The sequence below is a fragment of the Corvus cornix genome, chromosome Z (genome assembly GCF_000738735.6).
Source record: "Corvus cornix cornix isolate S_Up_H32 chromosome Z, ASM73873v5, whole genome shotgun sequence".
Taxonomy (NCBI): Eukaryota; Metazoa; Chordata; class Aves; order Passeriformes; family Corvidae; genus Corvus; species Corvus cornix.
In genome coordinates, this window is record NC_046357.1 from 30,872,838 (window position 1) to 30,893,631 (window position 20,794).

General features: G+C 42.0%; 1 protein-coding gene across 16 annotated transcripts in view; it reads right to left on the reverse strand.

The window, feature by feature from the left end:
• NRG1 (neuregulin 1) overlaps nucleotides 1-20,794 on the reverse strand; it is a 431,945-nt gene that overhangs the window by 96,905 nt on the left and 314,246 nt on the right. For 8 of the 16 annotated variants that reach the window (XM_010400016.4, XM_010400013.4, XM_039567699.1 and 5 more), the window contains 6 exons: nucleotides 20,742-20,765; nucleotides 16,236-16,338; nucleotides 12,451-12,577; nucleotides 11,794-11,924; nucleotides 11,090-11,293; nucleotides 1,691-7,112 (listed from right to left, as the gene is read on the reverse strand). In XM_010400016.4, coding sequence (XP_010398318.3) covers nucleotides 6,461-7,112; nucleotides 11,090-11,293; nucleotides 11,794-11,924; nucleotides 12,451-12,577; nucleotides 16,236-16,338; nucleotides 20,742-20,765 — 1,241 coding nt within the window. In that variant the 3' untranslated portion in view covers nucleotides 1,691-6,460. Of the gene's footprint in view, nucleotides 1-1,690; nucleotides 7,113-11,089; nucleotides 11,294-11,793; nucleotides 11,925-12,450; nucleotides 12,578-16,235; nucleotides 16,339-20,741; nucleotides 20,766-20,794 lie in introns of those variants that run through there. The other 8 variants (XM_039567697.1, XM_039567695.1, XM_019286189.3 and 5 more) reach the window with 4 other exon arrangements.

The window sequence follows — 20,794 nt, forward strand, 5'->3', positions numbered from 1 at the left end:
CAAACAACTTTTGCAAGGACAGACATTTGGGACACACACGGATGTGTTCCCTAAAGCCCTCTTGTCTGTATCAAATGTGGCATGGCGTCTTCAGTCCTGTTGACTCTGAGTGATTCTTATGGTACTTAGTTGCTTCAGAAATCCTCTACCTCCACTCCCATGCATGAAAGGCCAGTGGGGATGCCTGAGGAGGGTCTGTCTTCTCAAAGCAGTCAATTTCAACAGCCTGCAATGGAAGTACCATCCTTTTCTCTACAGTAGCACTGTGACATAATGTGCTAGCTTGGGCTGGCTCTGAGGCGACAAGGCCCTACACAGCTGAGACATTCAGGTGAGGCAAATAGCCTAAGCATCCAGCCTGCAGCCACAGGATCCCTCCACACGAAATAGAAAGATAGGGAAGTTGTCTGAGGGAAACTGAGATCTGACCAGCCCACCAGGTATTTATTCTCTGTGTTGAGAACTGGGGAAGAGGGAGGGTGACAGAAAACCCTTGCCAGTCATTCCCTCCCTCCATCCCTTCATCCCTCCCTCTGTTCCTCTGTTCCTCCCTCCCTCTGTTCCTCCACTTCTCCATTCCTTTGTTCTTCTATCCTTCAGTTTCTCCATCCATCCTCAGTTTGACATTTCATTCAGTACCAATAGGTAGGCCCAGGAGTACTAGCCCTGGGAACAAAGGGATGTGAAACACATCCAAGATGTCTTTGCTGCATTCCTCTCTCCGCTGCTCATGCCTAGCTTTCCTCCTCTTATTTAATGCTTGTTAACAGCAAATGACTTTACATACTTATATCATGTAAGCACAGCCAGATTGGATATCTCCCTTCTCTCCAAGAGAGGCAGATACTTGGAGAAGGGTAAGAGCAGCACCAGTATACACAATATTTCCAATTTATACAATCTCCACATGTTTTCAGTTCAGTTATTTCCCACATCTGATGTGGTTTTCATGGATTTAGTAATGCTCATTGGATTAATGCCTAAGATCTGGCCCCCACTATGAACCAATGGAAACTTTTAACAATCCACAATCTCTTGCAGCAAGTAATTCCCCAAGTTCCCTACACCTTACACGAAGAGCTCAATCCTTCTGGGAATATGGTTCCCAACACTTTTGATTGATTCCATTTCTTTGATTGGAAGAGGTACTAAACATCCAGTCCCTTCCTACCTTCTACAAGATAATTATGTTCCCACAGACCTTTGATACCTTCTCTCAGCTGTCCTTTCAGAATAATGATATCCAGCCTACCCAGTGCTCCCCAGACCTCACCAGCTCCAGATGTTTATTCACCTGGGTTGCCCTTCAAACCCTTCCCCATTATGCTACTCATTATCCTGAGACAAGAAGACCAGGACCACTCATGGTACTTATGACCTGCACAAATCATGAATTTATATAGTGGCATGGTGATGGCATCTAATAGTTCCTAGTATCTGCTTTGCTTTATTGACTTGCTGAACAGCGAGGTGACAGTTTTGTAGAGCTCCCAGAGTCACAAGACTGTGTCATTTCTGCCCCCCCCCAACTCCTCCCCCTCCCCAAACCCCATCCATCTTAAGTAGTAATGGTCAGGGTAGAGCTAATAATTCTAACTTAAGAAACTAAAAATGTATGTAGGAACAAGAGTGCCTGCCAGACACCTCTGTAGGGAACAGTCAGAAATCTCAAGGAACAGTGGTCCACAACAACAGAACAAGACCTTTACAACGTTTGGATACAGAAAGATGGTAGCTAGTGACCTGACACAGTCTGCTGAGCAGCTGGGCCAGGACCACACATAAACAATTTAATCCAGCACCTCTTTTACTGAAAATGAATAACAAAACCTTAATAAATCAACAATTACTTATTGCTGTATTTGGGGTAATAAATTCTTTAGTTTATCAGTAGCTTGTGGCTTCCATAGCATGTTCTTTGAACAGTTTGCCTTTCAGTTACATCCCCTTTCTCTCCTGAACAATAAATTAGCATTCTTTTTTTTTTTTTTAAAGGAAAAGAGGGGAAAAAGAGGATATATTACAATTTTTTCAAAGCAAAAGGAAAAACGCAACATCTTTTTGACATATATCTTAAAATAATATGAGGATAACTTTCTCTGTGTGTTAGATGCCTATGCATAAATAATAAAGGACGTTATGTTATTTACAGTGTTACACAATAAACTAAGAGCGTCTCATTTAACACAATATCCATAAAGACAGTAAATAATGAAAACATCCACGTATGTACAAGATGTATTTACAATAGAATAGAGAATTACAAGTGATGATAATTGGCCATGTTCTTTGTCTGCCCTTCTCTGCAGCATTTCATAGGTGCTTGTTTGTTTCTTACTAGAAGTAAGTCCCAGGTGATGGTAAGGAGCCACACTGCAGGGCCAAGAAGTGCTCAACAGGCTGAGAGGTGTGTCCTTTGAGGAGACACCAGTCTGCTATCCTGGATGCTCAGGAAACTGCTTGCAATGTGTGTGAGAGAAGCAGGGAGATGCAGCACTGTTGTTTTGGAGTATTGGAAAGAAGGAGCTTTCCTGTTTCCCTGATAAAGGCAGTGATTGATCTCTTAAACCTGGGTGTGTTGGGGTGGCTCAAGTGAGGAAGGGAATAACTGGCCAAAAGGAGGGAGTAGGCTTTTCTCTGTTACATGAGAACCTCTATGGAGCTGTAATGAGTTACACCCCTTAAACAGGCAGGCTGTACCAGATTGTGCACAACATGATCCAGCTATACACCCTTGAAAGAAGCCTTTTATCCTGGAATAATTCCTGCATATAAACACATACACAGGGAAAACTCATGGCTCAAATTAAATGACATGGAAATAAATCAGGACGATCTCAACAACTCTGCCACCACTGGAATATTTCTCCCCCTCTTCAAAGTATGTTTCTTCTTGCCATGACTTTCAGCCAAAAAGCTGGCAAGGATTACACAGTGATGGCTGAAGGGTGTTGGGACAGCCTAGCTCAGAGGTGTGGGTAATGAAGCAAATATCCCCAACAGGGGAGCTGGCCTTTTCCATAGGCACTTGCTGGCTCTGCTCCATGCTGCTGCAGCCTCCAGCCCCTTGGCCAGCAGGAGCTGGCTGCAGCTCACCAGCAGCACCTGTGGCCAGGTAGACTCACTAACTTCTGGGTGTGGACCTGACTGATGCGAAACACCTGCACAATGTGATAAACACAAGCTGAGAGGTTGAGGGTCTGTGTCCTCCTCCTGCTTCTGTGAGTGCCAAGCCAGGGCAATTCCCCAACTCACTGCTGCATGAATTGTGCTGTAAGGCTGGGTTCTTCACAAAGATCTAAGGGCTTAGGCAGCCATATCCCCAATTGTATTTTCTTGTTCTTAGGTCCATGTGAAGTCTCCAGCCTAGTTTCATGGTTGCCCTATAACACACTGCGTATGTTCCGAGGGGGAGGAAGAGCAGGAACTGCACAGCGTTTTGACTTCGAGGCACTGCAACAGAAGAGGTGTGGTGTTTTTCCCTAGACCTATACCAAATAAATCTCACATGCACAGCTCCCAAATATGGAATTGCTCCTTCATTTTGTACTGTCCCTCAATAACAACATTGTCAGTAGTCAAATAATCTACTCAACTTCAAGGTATGTTCCCTTTCCATTCTGATTAATCTGTCTGGGCTGTTACAGATATTTCAATGAGAGCTCGCCTTGTGGGTGATATATACCAGAGGAGTTTACAAAAGACCTGTGTTATAATCTCTATTCTGCCACTAAGATGGGTGATTTTGGGGCAAATCACTTGTTTCTCTGCCATTCTTTTTCTGTCTCATCTGTTCTACAAGGTCTTTGCAGTATCAGAGGCCTTCCTGAAAGGACAGATATTCAAGAAATTTCTGCCCCCAGAAACTCAACAGTGCAAATCTTTTGGACACTCATGGCCTTCATTAGGAAAGCCCACCTGGCCCTCTGTACTACTGAGCTGCAGAGTTACCAAAGAGGTGACTATTCTGCTGCATGGGATTGCAGATAAATAGGCATGAGAAAAGGGATGAAAATGAGAATATGGTGTCTAGAATTTGTAGAGAGCTTTTGTTTCAGTCTGCAAAGGCAAAGTATGTTCAAGTACATGACAGCTAGGGAAAAATGGCAAAGGGGACTTAAGTCCAGACAGTATGTATTTGCCATCTCCCATAGATTTCTCAAATAAGCAGTGCCATTTTAGCCACCACATAGCCCAAAGCTGTGCTAGTTTCCTAGCCTTTCGGTTCTACCACTAACATCCTAGTGGACAACTTTGTTTCCTATACTAAGGTTTTTTTTGTTCTTTCTCTGCTGAATCTGGTGTTCAGGTAGACTCATGTGTGTTCTTACTAATGTGATATGGTTATTATTTATACAGTGAGGAACTCACTGATTTTTGTCATCCTGGCAAAGAGCTTCTTTTGCTATACTTTGCTTTCAGGTCTCAGATCAAAAGGACACCTTGTTCAGCAAAATTCTTAGGCACATGCTTAAGTTTTTGTATGTGCTGGATGTGTCAATGACAGTCTAGCACATGCTGAAGGTAACTTTTGCTGGGATTAGCATAAGCATATGCTTGAACAATTTACTGAGTTGGGACTTTAGTTCCTCAGGTTTGCATCTCACAAAATTTCCTTGATGTATTTCTTTTCATTTAACTAGGACCAGAATGTGGCCCAAAGGATGAGTGTAGTTTGGCTGAAATTCTTTTTCTCTTGACAGGGCTCTTGTTTAGAGCTCAGTAATACCTGTAAAACATATGTTCTCATTTTCAGAATCCCCAGAGTCTAGGAAAAACATTTGTTTTCCACATCAATCCTGAGTCAATGCTGTGCCAACTGAACACACAACAAAAAATCAAAAGTATAGAAGAGGCAGAGTGACCCTGACTAAACTGATAGGAATTCAGTGCAAAAGAGGCCATTTGCTTCTGTCTGTATGGATGCATCTGCTCCAGCACTGACAGCTTCCTTGTTCATTACTAGTCAATGACTTCAAGACTGTCACTGGCTATGCAAACACTGATATCAAATAGTCACACATGGGTTACTATGGCTGTAACCCACATGGTGTGCTTGCCTTCATAAATGGGCTCTGCATCAGCCTTGCCTCTCTCAACCCAAGTAATGGAGTCAATAAAGGTGAGTGGAAATAAACTCCATATATTTGCTTTGTCCTTCCTATGTGCCTATACTTTTTAACCATTCAGCAAATCAAGTTCTTCCCTGAAAGGCCTTTCAGTGTCCAAGAGTAAGCCTTACTCCAACAGCAACTCTAACAAGGTATTGCTAGAAGCTTGTCAGGGTTCTTTCTGAGGAAGAGAAAAAGGGGAAGAAAATTGAGGGGAAACACAAGAATAAATCATGTATTAGAAATCAACATTAAAAAATAGAGGTGAAAACTGATTGCACTTTTATTAGTGGCATTTGTTTTCCAGCTAGATGTCTTCCTTGCTTGGTTACAGATATCTATTATATTTGCCCCATTAACATAAACTAATATAAATGCTTTCTTTTTTTTCTTCTTCTTCTTTTTTTTTTTTTTTTTTCTTTTTTTTTTTCTTTTTTGTTTAAATAGAGTATTGGGTTCAAAGCCTCAGCTAACTTAAACCCATTTCCTAAGGGATAACTAGAACAATTCATATCTGGAAAATAATGAAATGGCAGCTCCTAGTGATTACAAGCTGACCTCTGAATAATAATATATTTGGTTTAAAATCACAGTATTACTTTCTTTCTATAAGTAACATTATTTAATGCAGGTTGGCGCTTTTTTTTTCTTTGTATGTTTTTTGTTATCCTGCTGTAATTAATAGTAGCATGCTGTTGGATCTACTATTATCCCAGTGCTCAAAGAAGCAAACCTTTTGGCTGGCAGAGAGCAGACAAAACTCATCTCATAGACGGAAAGCAAATAAAAGTTCTCATAGAAGAAAATTTTTTTGTTGGGTTTTTTTTTTACTTTTTTATCTTTTTTTTTTTAAGTTTTTTTTTTCTTTCTGACTCTGTGTGTGTGTATATGTGTGTTTTTCTGGTGGAGTAGGGTGGGAGTGCCATTACAGGGCTTTCTGATTTGGGGATTCTACAGCAAGCGACCAGAGGGACTTCTGCAATTCTTGCAAATCATACATCCAGTCATTATAATGCAGTGCACAAAAAAGCTAGGACAACTGAGGGCTAAAAGGTTTTGCAAAATACTATGGGACAGCCATCATTGTAACTGTACAAAACTTGCTCTCAACTTAACATAACATAAAGGCACCATTGATATCTTTCCCCATTTTTGAAATACTGTAAAAAATTGCTACATATGGCACATAACACATTTGTACATACGTATATTTAATTTATAAAAGTTTTTTTTCCTCTCCTGTTTTCTATCAGCGGAATTGCTAAAATAAAATAAATTGTTTAATTTAAAGGTGGAATACTTCATTATATAAAATAAAGTTTTACATGTGAATCTATGTGTTTTATGTTTTATACAGCAATAGGGTCTTGGTTAGCTATCACACTGGACAACCTTGCTTGCAACTCTTCTGGTGTGGAGAAGCGATTTGCCGGGTTAGTCCTGGTTTCAGCCAGCCGGAAGGCAGTGGCTGGCTCCAGACTGGTTGCCCCGGGGTTCGGTATGCTCAGGAATGGTGTATCCTCGCCTATTCGTTCATCTTCGGTTTCGGTCTCAGAGCTGCCGCTCTCAGAGCTTGTGTCAGAGTCCACTTCCACCCTGCTGGAAATGTGGCCATTGGGCTTTGTTCTTTTGACCCTCCGGCTGTTGCTGAGTTTCTTTGGAGGCTCCTGTGCTGGTTCGTACTCCTGCGTGGTCTCGTACTCCTCATCCTCCACAATCCGCAGAGGGCTTGGTGGCAGGCTGTTGCTCTCATGGGTGGCATTGTGTTGAAAGGAGTTGAATTGCTGAAGATGGTGGTCATACTTCTCATGTAGCTGCAGTGGAGTCACCAGGAGCAGTGGTCGCTCCTCTTCTATGAAGGGACTCACCGCCACTGAAGGGATCGAGACGGTCAAGCTGGAAGCCGGTGGTGACATTGTGGAGGGGCGGGACTTGGGAGAAGTTGGAGTGTGAAAATCAACAGGTGACATGCGAGCTGGTGTGGTCATAGCTGAGACATACCTGAAGGAAAGAGATGGGGAAAGGTTGCGAGCACAGGAGCAGTGGTGACCTGTGAACACAGCAGCTCATGTGGACTGGGAGAGAAATGGCAGGGATCCCTTAAGATCCCCAGCATCCTCACACAGGGCTACTTAGGAAACTTTCCTGTTGCTATTAATCCTATAAACTGCTGACTTCTGGGACTTTGGGCAAAAACATTTGAAAGCAGGAGGAGCACAGCAAAACTCTGAGATCCCAGCCATGGAGATGCCGTAAATTTTTTGCGAGAATAACTTTCTGGAATGAATCCAGGAATGGGATTCAGAGACAGACAGGCTGCCAGAAACAAAATGCATTTGCAAGTATTTTCTCAAAATACAAACAGCTGCTGCACTTCTGGAAGGATTTGACCAGAATCTGGGGTACATGCAAACAGACAGGGGAAAGAAAGGAAGGGAATTGAAGGACAGTCCTCTTGGGGCTTCACCCTCTTCTGGCAACCAGACTGTCTCAGGCTAAGGAGGAAAGTAATGTTTGGATAAAATCTAGAGCCAGATTCTGCTAATTTTAATCACCAAGGATAGTCAGAGAAGCATTTGTAGCACCATCCCAGGAATTTTGTGCTGTTGCACTCCTTGGGTGTTAATTACCCTGGCTGGTAGGTCTATCTGCAAAGAAACAGAGAGTATCATTTGTCCTCATATGGGAACAAATTCTGAAAGACAGCATTGTCTGGCCTAGTGTCCATGATTTCTCTGCAAAATATGTCCCTGTTCCTGTGGGAAGGGTAGTGGTCAGAAGTGATTTCTGAAAATGAAGCTCAATTGCCATTACAGAGCTTGTCCCAAAGAAACAGAACAAAAAATGTAAGACTCTCAACTGGTTTGAATCAGTAGACATGCTATGAGGTCATGTGGATTCATGCCAGGTGAGGATCTGCCTAAAATCACTTGATCAAAAGCACAGTGCCCAACATGGTCTGGCTTTACTTTTATTCTTATCCTAAATTCACCTGCCCGAATTTCATCTGTGTTCGAAGTTAAAATCTTTCTAAGCTCCATCTCCTACACAGGCCCACTGAGAAAAGCTACATGTCTATGATTGAAGCAGTTAGTTTTTCATTAGTGGTTTATTTATCTGAGCCTGAATTTACCAAAATAAATCTGAACCCAGCTTTCTTATCCAATCTATGACTCAGTTGCACATATTACACTTGACAAAAATGGAGTTATGGGAAAAAAGAGAAAATGGGAGACTCTGGACAGATGTGCAGTAGCGTAAATTGATTTCACTAGAGGCACATTGATTGCACATTGATTTACATGAACTGAGGAGCAAGAGAAAGGAAAAAAAACAAACCTGGAGTTATGCATGGGAATTAATCAAGCTGGTTGAGCAAAGGGTAATGAATAGGTCTGTGCATTGGATGAATTAAATAATTTTTTCTCCTTCCATGAGTGAGCTTTTAATCCCTTTCACATTTTTAAATAGGCATTGTCTGAAAAACTGAAGCCTTTCTACTTTCCAGCTGGTACAGTGTTGGGTATACGTCTTCATGACATACTGGATTTTAGCTAAACTGGTTCTGTTAATGCATTGAGTTGGTTAAATGTGTTCAGTGTACTGTGCATGCTTCCAACAGTGTCAAGTTACTCATACTGGAGTGTTGTGTGTTCACACATTTCTGCTGTATTCCCCCACACCATAACAGGGCAGTGCTAACTAGCTGCTGTCTGCGATCTGAGGCTGGAGAGCTGATCTCGTGCAGCTCTAGCTCATCCTGAAAGGAAGGTTAAAAGGCGATTGATTTATCCAGCTTCATGGCCAACTATGCTGGCTCAGTGAAAGGGGATCAGAGTGTATACATGGCCATCCAGCAAGCATTAACTAGTTATATGCTGCCAGCTTCATCATACAGTCCAGCCTTTTGTGCAGAGATGGTGTTTTTTGATCTTCTCTCCTGTAAGACAGCTCAGGACAGCCAAGATAAAACTGCTTGTGCCCTCTGCTTGTGTACACAGGTGGCAGGGCATGGGATCCAGCAGATGAATGGGGTCATGCAAAAGAAGCCCTCGTAATGTCTGTTCAATTTCATTTGAAATTTGAGGGAGTACAGCCTTGATCTACCAGTTCACAGTACAGCAACATTTGATGGCTTCAGGAAGTAATCTGTCAGCTCCTACATTCCTTTATGTTTCTGAGTAATTTTTAGTTCCAAGTAACTCTCATTTTCTCCCTTACATACACACACACACACACAATCCATCTCAGGAACAATTGGCTGTGTATTTCCTGCTTGCTAAAAATAGATGAGGCCTGCAATTAATGCCCAGGGAACTATCATCTCCCATGTTCCAAATTTCTGATCGCTTCAGGCACAGGCTAGGCTGTCAATGCCTGATGAATTATTACAGAAATGTTGCTGCTTTTGACCTATTGTACAACCTTCAAGAGACACAATAATTGATGAAATGCCTTCTTTCTTCTCAGGGAAACAAAAAAGAATATGCTCCTCCCCGCTCCCCTCCTCCCCCCCCAATGAAATCTAAACAGTTCATATTAGAATGATGTTTTGGGTGTCCCATGCAATGCAGGCAGGCAGCAAGAATGGTCTTCACTTCCCACATGCAGATGCCCAAATACACCAAGCTCTAATACTCACCACTGGCAGGCGTGTGGCCATGCATCCTGCTCGATTCCCAGGCAGGAGACAACATGGTATTTACTGTTACAGGTCCTGATCCAGCAAAGCACTTAAGCACATGCTGAGCTCTACCCATGTGAGTAATCTTGCTGATTTCAGCGGGCCTACTTGCACGATTAAAAGATAATCTTGTCAAAGTGCTCTGCTGAATTGGAGCCATGGCTGTTTATGTCATGTGAGCCCTGTATCTTCAAATTAAATTCCATGGTAAATAACACGTAACTTTTAACAAGAAAGCTACTTTATTATCCTTGGTGGTACCACACTCAGGATCCTTCCTCAGTGGGCCCTCTTCCTGCTGCTAAGCAGTTTGTGTGGCAGAGTGAGTACCACAGAAATGGCATTTCCTGTACTGGCACATTTATTTTTCTGAAAACCACAATTTACACAACTCAGTGTCCTTAGGGATTGTCTGGCTGCATTTCTGACATCATGGACACCCTACAAAGCCAAATCCCTTGTGATTTCAAAGTGCTCAGAGAATTGGTCCATAACCTTTTGCTTTCCTTTTCTTCTACCTATGATTCCTGGGAGCAATGCTCTCTTTAAATGTCTTGTTTCTTCTCAGTCTTTCTTTTGCTATTCTGGGGCCATCTTGAAGTAAAATGCTAGTGTAAACCTGAGAAGGATTTTTTCAGTAAGTTTTTTTGCAACTGATGCACTTCTAGGCAGACCTTAGGAACTGATGAACCAGCCTTTTCAGAAAAAAAGTTACTTGGTTGGAAAACTCCTGGTCAGCTTCATTTATAACTATTCCTGATTTAATAATGACCCGAGTCCTTCTGGCTTGCACTTTGTGTTCCTTGCTTTCATTTAATAAAACGTTAAGGGGAATTTTTAAAGGGTTTAGGAGCTGGAATACTCCAGAAAGTAGGTGGTGGCATAATTTCTATACTGCTTAGGAGTCCTTAGTGCCCTCCATCTGTGGATCAATACATTACTTTCTCCCCACAAAATCTCTCCGTTTTCTCACTTGCATCTTCTAAGAAATTGGTAATTGGGCAAAGTTCTGTTTATACTTTACAATGGAAATTTCTGACTAACTACTCCAATGGAGCTTTTCCAAGTGTGAACTGCTGGCTAATAGGACTAAATCCAGTAGAGGCAAGAAGGGCAGAAATGCTTTTGGTAGGCTTTAAACTACTACTAAGCTCTCCACCTTTATGAATAAGGAGATATATGCCCTACATGAAGAGGTGCACTGTTGCATTTTCTCCTTTGCCCCCAAGCTTTGAAACCATCTGGGAAAACACCAGGCCTTGCCAACTGAAAGCAGTGAGGTGGTGTGTCCTACCTTTCACTGTGAGGAGAGTCTCGGTAGGAATCGGGGGTCTCTCTCGCATGCCGGAGGAAGCTGTTGCCTTCCCGTGGCCCGCCGATGCCATTGAGGCGGCCCCGGGGCCCTGCTGGGCTGGTGTGCCTGCTATTCTCCATGGAAGAGCTGATGAGCACCGAGTGGCTTTCAGAGAGGATGCTTTCAGTGTGGCCATTACTCCAGCTGGAGAGCAGCAACCAAGAAAAGAGAAAGGACGAGTGTGAGAGTGGGCTTTGGTGGCAAATGTGTACGAGCAGAAGCTTACCCAGGAAAAGAAGGGTTCTGTTGTCACACAGGATCTGCAGCATAACCTTTGGGTTGGTAACTGGGGTTGCAGAGTTTAGTGAATTGTATGAATCCACAGGCATCAAGGTCATTTTGCTTGTATCGATAAAAGGAGAGGGAAGGAGGGCTTTCCAGTCATCAGAACTGTCACTGATTTAGCAATTTGCATATACTAAAATTCACTGTATTGGAATGCCATTCAGACAATAAAGGTCTTTGTAAATGCCTGTGAAGATAATTAATTAGGTGATATGACATCAAATACCATTAGTCTTAAAATGAAAACACTATGAAAGGAGCATAAAACTTCCCTGGTTTGTTGTTTTACACATCTTTTTGGTTTTGCAACAGCAACGGATCAGATATTACAGCTGCCATTTGCCTTCTACCTCCAGTACCTGTGGCTAGGTGTCTGGGTGACTGTCACGGAGTGATGTGTTGTTGAGGTGTAGTGGCTTGTAGAAAACGAGGTCTCTGTTTCTCGCTCGATGACATGCTCGCTGGAGATTACATTTTTCGAAATGTACTGCTGAAAAAACCCAGACAAACCTCAGGTTTACAAACTGTAACTCACAGCACATTTGTATACATAATTGCCAATCCCTCCTTCTCAGATTTCAGTCTTTTACATGTGCCAAAGCACAAATTTTTTCACTTAAATACATGCAGAAACCATACCAACACACATACTGGCACATCCATATACACCTCTGTGTACATAGCCCATCTAGACTCAAAATAGAAGGAGACAATCATTGAGGAAAGTAGCAAAGGTCTGCAACCCAATCAAGCTATAAAAACATATCTAAAAAGGGAATGAGAAGTCCCAATAGACAGAGACGTGGGAAGGCAATGCCCCTTTACCATCAGCTACACCAAAAATACTACTCTCTGATGGAGGAGATGGCAGTAGTTTGCGGTAGCAATTTTTTCTGTGTGGAGAAAGCCAAGAGAAATCAGTCCCCAGCCTCCAGCAGGTAGATGTTTAAAAGCTGTGGGGTGAGCTTTCCTGTGGCACTGGTAGCCTAGGCTGAAACATGGGCAGTGAAACCTACATTCACCAGCTGGACGTTATCCGGCGGTGGGTTGGTGTGGTGCGGCCCGTTGGCCATGTTCATCACATTGTTCCTTTCCGAGCGCAGGCTCTGCCGAAGGCGGTCATGCAACTTTTTCCTCTGCTTCCTGTGCACGAAACACGGAAATGATTTTAATAGACAAAAGGAAAGCAGCTGCACCTTTCAGCATATTGATGTTGGTGATAATAATATAACATCATTTTTTTTGCCAGAATTTTCTCCACTGCTGCTAGAGCTCAGAGTAACTCTGAAAACCACAGGTCTAATTGCAGCTGGAGCTGTGGGGACCTGCACAGGGGGAAGGATATTTGGGATCCCTTCCAGGAGTCAGCAGGACACAGAGGGATGGGAATAAGTGAGAGAAAAAGGGAAGCTATTTCTAAGCAATGCCCTGTCTCAGGCGGAGCTCTTTTCTGCACTCAGAAAGGAGGGGGGAGAGATTTTAACCCAGTCACCTTGACACCCTCACAAGGGCCAAGGCAAGGTTTCTGACAGCCCATTGAGTTTTGCCTCTCTGTTCATTGCATGGAGTCGAGGTGTCTGTGCCTCAGGGCTTGCTTGCAGACACTGGAACACGGTCTTTGTGATGTGGCAGTTACACATTTTTTTGGTGCGATTCATCCCTTACCTCAACAGTGTACTTCAAGTACATAAATGTGTTAAAGAATTGAAGAGCGCAGAGGAAGCCTCAGAAATCCAAAGTGAGAATATATGAGACAGGCCTGAGCCTGCAGACTTCCTGGCAGCTCTGGAAGGTTTTGTTTCAGCAACATCAGATTTGCTCTGGAACCTAGTGATTAGCAGGTGGATGCCATGGCTGCTAATGCATTTAGTAGAACTACCCATGTACTAATGATATGATCTCTGGCTGACTTTGATGCTCCTACTGTTTCCTGTCCTTAGCTGCTGTTTCCCCACTTGCTAATAACATGTAAGTCTTTTGAGGAGTGGCTGCAGGAGCTGGGGGTGTTTAGCCTGGAGAAAAGGAGGCTCAGGGGTGACCTTATCACTCTCTACAACCACCTGAAAGGAGGCTGTAGCCAGGTGGGTATTGGCCTCTTCTCCCAGGCAAGTAGCAACAGGACAAGAAGAAATGGTCTCAAGCTATGCCAGGAGAGGTTCAGGTTGGACATCAGGAGAAATTTCTTCATGTAAAGGGTTATTAAGCTTTGGACTGCCCAGGGGTGTGGTGGAGTCACTATCCTTGGGGGTATTCAAGAAATGGTCATGGCACCTAGTGCTAGTTGATAAGGTGGTGGCCAGTCAAAGGTTGGACACAATCTCAAAGGTCTTTTCCAGCCTAAATGATTCCAAGATTCTGTAATCCTTCCAGCCCTCCTCAGAAGAAATTTTCGGAAGATCATTACAAGCTGTCAGCAACAAAACTTACAGCATAGTAAAACCTGGCACTGTGAAGGCTATGCAGAACACACTAAATAGAACACCAAAATAAATAACGAGAGAAAGGGCTATTCAATTTCAGACTTAATTTATCAATATTACCCAGTTTTCTCTCATTACATTGGAGAACTTCCACCATACTGTCACAGAATCCAGGGCAGTGAAGGGAGGATGCAGGCTCCAACACACTGCGGAATGCATATGACTTTGGCTGTGGCAAAATCTAAAATACTTAAAACTCCTATGCCGTATGCAGAAGTGCAGATAGTGTTGGCAGGGTAGGACAGCATAAGATATAACTACTTTCAATCCTGTTTTGAACTCAAGGGGACTCTTCCAAGCATTACAAAAAGGAGGAGTGAGGGAGGGCAATAAATATGCTGAAGCTTGACAGCCATGAATGCTTAAAGACAATGAAAACATGACTTTACACACAGTGTTTTACATATTTTCTCTGTGTATATGTGCCTGGGTAGTGGAAAATGCTTACTTTATGTCACATCACATGAATGGCATACGCAGATACATCTGTCTTGGAAATGCTCTTGTCTCAGAAGGATACAGTATGTGATCCATGTGGATTTTGTGCTTTGAGGACAACCAGGCATCATCTTAGGACATGTAAGTAGTTAAGGTGTATAGAGAGTGCAGTGCCAGGAGACATTTGAACTACCAAAAGACCTGCTGGGCTGAGAAGCAACATGCAAGCAAGGTTTTAACTCAATTTCACAGCTCCCTTTAATGAGACTCTGGAGACCTTGGGAGCTGAGAACAACCTGAATTCCTTTACATGGTAGAGAAAGTGAGTTCTAGAAGGAGTTTGAATTTGTCTACTATAGGACTGAAATCCTGGCACATGTAACCTGGGAATCCATCCCCAGAAAACCGCATTACTTCCCACCTTCAGTGACCAATGCATTTGAATTTGCATGCTTCTATCTGTGCTATTCATCTTCTAGCAAAAGGACACTAAAAAAAAGGAAATTACTCCACAAAACTGAGAAGAAAGAATAATGGGAAAGTTAGTGTGTACTTCACTAAAGAAGCTTTTTTCTTCATGTAAATGATTTGCAAATAAAGTACCTTTGAATTAAGACTCAGTGTCTGAAGATACTGCCTTGGCAATTATCAGCAGTATTTTTTGCAAGGAGACCAACAAAATCTAAGCTACTACATAGGTTGTTCTCCTAATACCATTCCAGGATTTCTCTTGGTTCTGAGTTTTCCCCTATTCAGGGAAAGGAGCATATGCAAATCACCTCACAGATAACAGTCTGGCGTGACTGCTGCATTTGGAGGGCCATATCCTGGCATGGTCCTCTCACCAGCTGTGTTTGAAAACACTTAGCTTTTGGTTCACAGTGGTTGCTGATGTCTGGGGCAAAAAAACTATCCAGACCTCTGATGGATTCTGGGGGCTCTTTATGCAGAAAACCATACTTCAGGATCCTGACTAAATGTTTGTTGAAATACATGGGGAGGTGATTTCTAAAAGCAGTAATTGATCTGATTTTTTATTACTGTTTCAGTTGTTCCCCACTGACCACTGGCATAAGGTTATGGGTGGGAGCAGTTATGTGTATGTGTTTGGACTCTTACTGAGAGGGACAAATGATCTCTCTCCTCCCCTGCTGTTAACACATCCATTATTGGAGGGGCTTACAACAAAAAACAACAGTCCAACTGCCAGTCAAGCCTTGTAACAGTAAATCACATTTATACAAATGTGGAATATTTATGATAAGGGTTTTCTGTGTTTTGGTGGGAAGATTTATAAGAGCAGACAGAAGTTTTGGCAGCAGAAATTCTACTGATGTTCTGTGTAATTTATGGTCCAGAGTGCCTCATGCATGTTTGAGAGCCACCCCCAGTAATTTAGAGACTCACAGAATGCATTTAAATGCCTACTTTTGCATTGAGAGCACTTTTGTGTTCAATTTTTTGGCCTTTTATGTATAGTAACTTTTAGCATCATTAATCGTGTCTCAAGTACAAACAAATTAGGCTTATACATAAAATTTACTGCTGGAGAGCAACAGGATTCCAATGTTGGAGTTTGTTCCTTTTCAGCTGGGGAAACCAGCTGAAATGGGCAATAGAAAAACAAACAAACAAACAAAAAAAGGAAAAAAATTGCCAAAAAGACTGAGAAACCTTTCAGATACCTGTCTTATTTTTGCACTGCTGATGGACATGGAGACCTACATTCATCTGGCTTGGACCAGAGCACCCTGGTCACGGGTTTGTCTCTTAAGCTCACCTCTAGAGAAACCCAGATGCAACCTTATGCCCAGAGAAGCTACAATCAACTGGGAAGGCCCTGACCAACAACCACAGATACAAAATAGAAGAGAAAAGTTTACTTGGTTTTGCAGTAGGCCACCACACACATGATGCCAACTACTAGAAGAGCAATGCAAATGCCAGTTATGGTCAGCACCCGTTTCTGGTACAGTTCCTCAGCTTCTAGAAAGGGACAAAAACAGAGAAAGTCACAACATGGAGGATGGCTAGGCAAGGAGCACACAACCGCTGTCATGCTACAAACCACTGCACAGTCACACAGCCACACCGAGACACAGCCACCACACTTCAGGCAGACTCATTATTGACTGCAAGGAGAACAGGACTACACCACAAACTATCAACACAATACTAGGGATAACAACAATTACAGTCAAAAGTCACTTTTTTTTTTTTTAAAGCCAACAAGAATAATATCTAAGAAACAACTTCACAGTTGACAAACACAGCATTTGCTGGAAATAAAAATGCACTGTGTTAAGGTAATAACGTGAATTTGCAAATGCTTTGGAAGTTTTGCAAAGACAGCTGGAATGAAAGCCATTTTTACAGGTCTTATGAGAAATTTATTTTCTTATTATCTTTTTTGGATTGTTTTCATATCCAATATCCCTCTGGTCCCATGTCAATTTATATCTCAGCTGTCTTTACAGGAGAGATTTCAAAATACTCTTCTACATTTGAGACATGAGCTTGGCTTGTAATTATATCACCAATGGAAATGAAGACAGGTTTTGAGCTCTGGTCATAAAATTCAGACTCTTTCTCCAGTGCTCCTCCTAAAACACAGCAGTATCAGTGACCAGCAGTGCCTTGTGTGAGAGAAATGCAGAGTTTCAACTTGTATCCGCTTGTGACCAACAAAGGAATTCTCTATCTAGGGTGGCAGCCTGCTCAGTGATGACAGCTTGTTACCGATCTCATTCATCGGAGATATTTCATTTTTATAAAGGTGTTAGTAGCACTGCTAATGTTTGGGCTGGAGCTACTGATGCTTTCCAGCCTCGCTCATGCTTGGCAGAGAGCATTGCTGAGTGCTCTGCTGGGGAAATGTTACGTAAGGAGCTCTGAAACAGAGGCGCATTCTGTGTTGACGCTTTACAGATGTGGATTTGTGTTCCTGCTGTTAGGAAAAAATGGATGTCTAACTTTAGTCAAATCTTATTTTTGAGTAAGCAGACAGACCAGTAGTGATCTACAGTATTGACCACAGTCAGAATACCAGCAGATGATTAAAAATAAATGAATGAATTAGAGCTGCACAGCTTTGCACTACCTTTGGGATAAATGCCAGCATTATTCCTGCTGGAAGGGACTTACATCTGGGACTGGTACAGAGGTGCACAATGGTCTCTCACATGTGCCATATGTCCCTGTCCAAACGATGTGTTGTCATAAATGACACACCAGTTCAAGGGAAAATACTCCTTACTGAACAGGGAGCCTTCCCTCCAATGTGCTTCCTGAGTTTTGTTTTAAAGTCACTGTGGGCAAGCGGCAAATACTCCATGCAACAAACCAAAAACCAAAAATAAATCTTAATTTCTCTGATACAATGCACTACACCATGGAACAAATTTATCTTACAAGCCAAACCCACTGTAAACCAAACACCAGCAAACAGGTCATGAGCACTGTCAGACAAAATTAATAGCAGTAATTATTAACAAAGGGGGGGAAGGGGGAGAGAAGAAGTGAGTTTGGTAAAACTAGGATGCTGTAAAAATGTATTAAAGAAAAATAAATATAACTCCAAAAACAGAAGGTCAAAAAAGGGAAGAAAGAAAGGGCTGAAACTCCAACCAAACCAAACCAGGACAAAGAAAAAAGAGGAAGGTGAAATATAGGGAAAGACTGGAAAAAAGGGTAGAGAAGTCAACTGCAGGCCTGGCACAGCATGCTTGGAACTGGAAAAAAAACAGAAAGAAATGCTTGGGGACAAAAAAAAAGGTTGAAGCAGATTGTGAAGGGATTTCTCATACAGCATAACTCCTCGCCTAGGCTAGTTAGTGGCACTTGATCCCCTTCCCATTTTTGCCCCTTCTGAAAGCGCTTATTAGTTAGCCATGGAAATGGTGTATTACAAGGATGTCACAGGAAACAGGAGAATTGTGCTAAGCAATTTAGGGCCTAATTTGAAATGCTTTGAATTATTATTATTTTTTTAAAATTGTCATGCTGTCAGCTGTTAGCTTATGAAAGCAAAATGAACAATGACATATCAACCCGTTTTTTTTTGGAGGGCAAGGGAGAGGAAGTAGAAGATTAATTGACAGTGGACACCCTGCTCAATTTTTCCCTGAAAGAAAAATTGCCTGACTCCAGGAGGTTTGCTGCAGGCTGAGGCTGTTGCAGATGAGCTGGGCAGCTGGCTGGTGATGGCCTGACTGAGTTTGCCAGTGGGCCGAGGCTTGTTGCTTGGGGCGTTTCTGGGTGCTCACTCACTGCAGGGGATGGGGGATGAAGCCCTGAGCAATGGTCCTAGCACCAGCACGTCTTCTGGGACTACAGGTCTTGATAGGCATGGGATATTAAACCCCTGGATCTGCTTTTATAACCTCAGTTCCCTTCTGTGCCCTTTGAAACAAGGCCCTAAGGACAATACAGCTTGGCACAGTGTGCATGAACGGTGGTGCTGCCATGCCTTCCCTCAAACTCTGGGGGCAAGGTCTGCCTAGGAAGGCACATGCACCTGGGCATGTCATGCCCAGCAAACCAGCAAGCTCTCATGTAAACCTGGCCATGCTCCTGGCTGACAGGGGACAGCAGGGGCCAAATGGGGGATGCCCTGCTGTTCTGCAGGGGCCAATGTGGGTGACAGGGGATGCTGGCAGCTTGGACAGGACTGGGATCCTGGTCAAGACTCTGCAGATGGCATGGTACCTCAAAGAGAAGCCTTGGACTCTCTGTTTAAGGCCAAGAAGAGTTTTGCAAAGAACTTCTGTGGGGCACTTGTGGTTATACTACATCTTGCCCCAAAACTACCTTCTCTCCCTGACCAGTGTTAACATTTACAGAGTCTGTTAGTGACACCCAGATAAATAATACATGCTGATCAAAATATCTTGAAAAAAAATTATAGCAGCCTTGCAGGAAAGTCTGTAAAGAATTGTATGTGTCGTGAGAATTTAGAAAGATTTTAGCCTGTTAAGTATTAAAAATAATTTCAATAATTTTTTTCCCTATAGAATGATATGAAAATCAAATCAATGTATGACTTAAGTCAAGATATTAAATGTGCAGCCTTTCAAATATGCATATTATGCAATTAATTTCACATCACTCTTGTTTATACACAACTGATGATACATAAGGTCTTAAATTTGCTCTGTTTTAAAGTTTTTCTTCTTACAGATAGCTAGGGATTTTTAAAAGAATTTAATTCCAAGAGATTGTTCTGCTGATGTAATTTCATATATAAAGCAAAATTTGCAGGTCAGTTTTTAACAGGATTTTAATTTAACTCCTCATGTGTTAATGTAGCGATATATCTTCCACTACAATCTAGTATTTATATGTGGGAACTAATGCTACCTTAGGATAATAATAAAAACAAAAATAAGCTGGGCTGTGAGTGATTTTTTAAATTTGGGCTTGTAATGGATTTTCCATAGTTCACAGCTTAAGCTAATGACATATTGTGGGGGCATTTTTAATAAGAATGTGAACTAAAACTGCCTCATCATCTGGTTTTTTTTTTCATTTACCAACAATTATAGGAAATTCCAAACTAAAATTGACCTGAATGTCAAGTTAGCCTATTCAAGAAATGCATTATTTGTACCCCTGAATACAAACAGCTAGTTAGATGAGTACAGTCTATTCATGACTAAGACTTAAAAGATCTATTTCCATTATATTTAAAGCTGAAATATGAAAATAGTACCCACTGCCAATGTTCTTGTTGAGTTTAGTTTTAGAAATATTGAATATATATATGCTGACTTGAGGATCTGGAGTCTGGCTGTAAACTTCTATTTAAATTCCTAAATAACTTTCAGTCCACTTCGAATTTACAGACCTGGAAAGGAATGTATATATGCATATCATTTACATATATTTATAGGCAACTGATATACACATAATGTGTAACCACCTAGATGTGGGTTTAGACATAAAACTTCACTTGAAAATCAGTGCTCAACACTGCAAATTTGCAGAATTTTAAGTGGTCATAAGTTTCTCTTTTTTAATACACTAGTTAGTAATTTTGCCTAAAATGTACAGTGTTTCCAAAACGTGGCAACCCTAGAAGAACTCACCAAAAACAGATGTCAAAACTAGCCAAAACTATACAGCAGAAAAAGGAATGTACACTATGTTATGATCACTTCAGTAATTCCTAGAACTCCTTAAGTCTGGAATATCCTATCACTATTACCATTTTAGTGAACTGATCTCCACTAACACTTTGACAAGGGTTGTTGTTATAGCTGTATGATCCCTTCTAAAGCATAAAGAAATTGGTTAGGAATTGAAAAGGGGAGGTGTAGAAAAAAAAATAAAAAGGGGTTTATCTCTCAGGGTCTAGAATCTGCAGGCTAAAAGGAATGATTGGTCCATACCCATAAATTCAATCCCAAGATGCTCTGCCAATGCAGAAAGTTGTCAAAAAAAA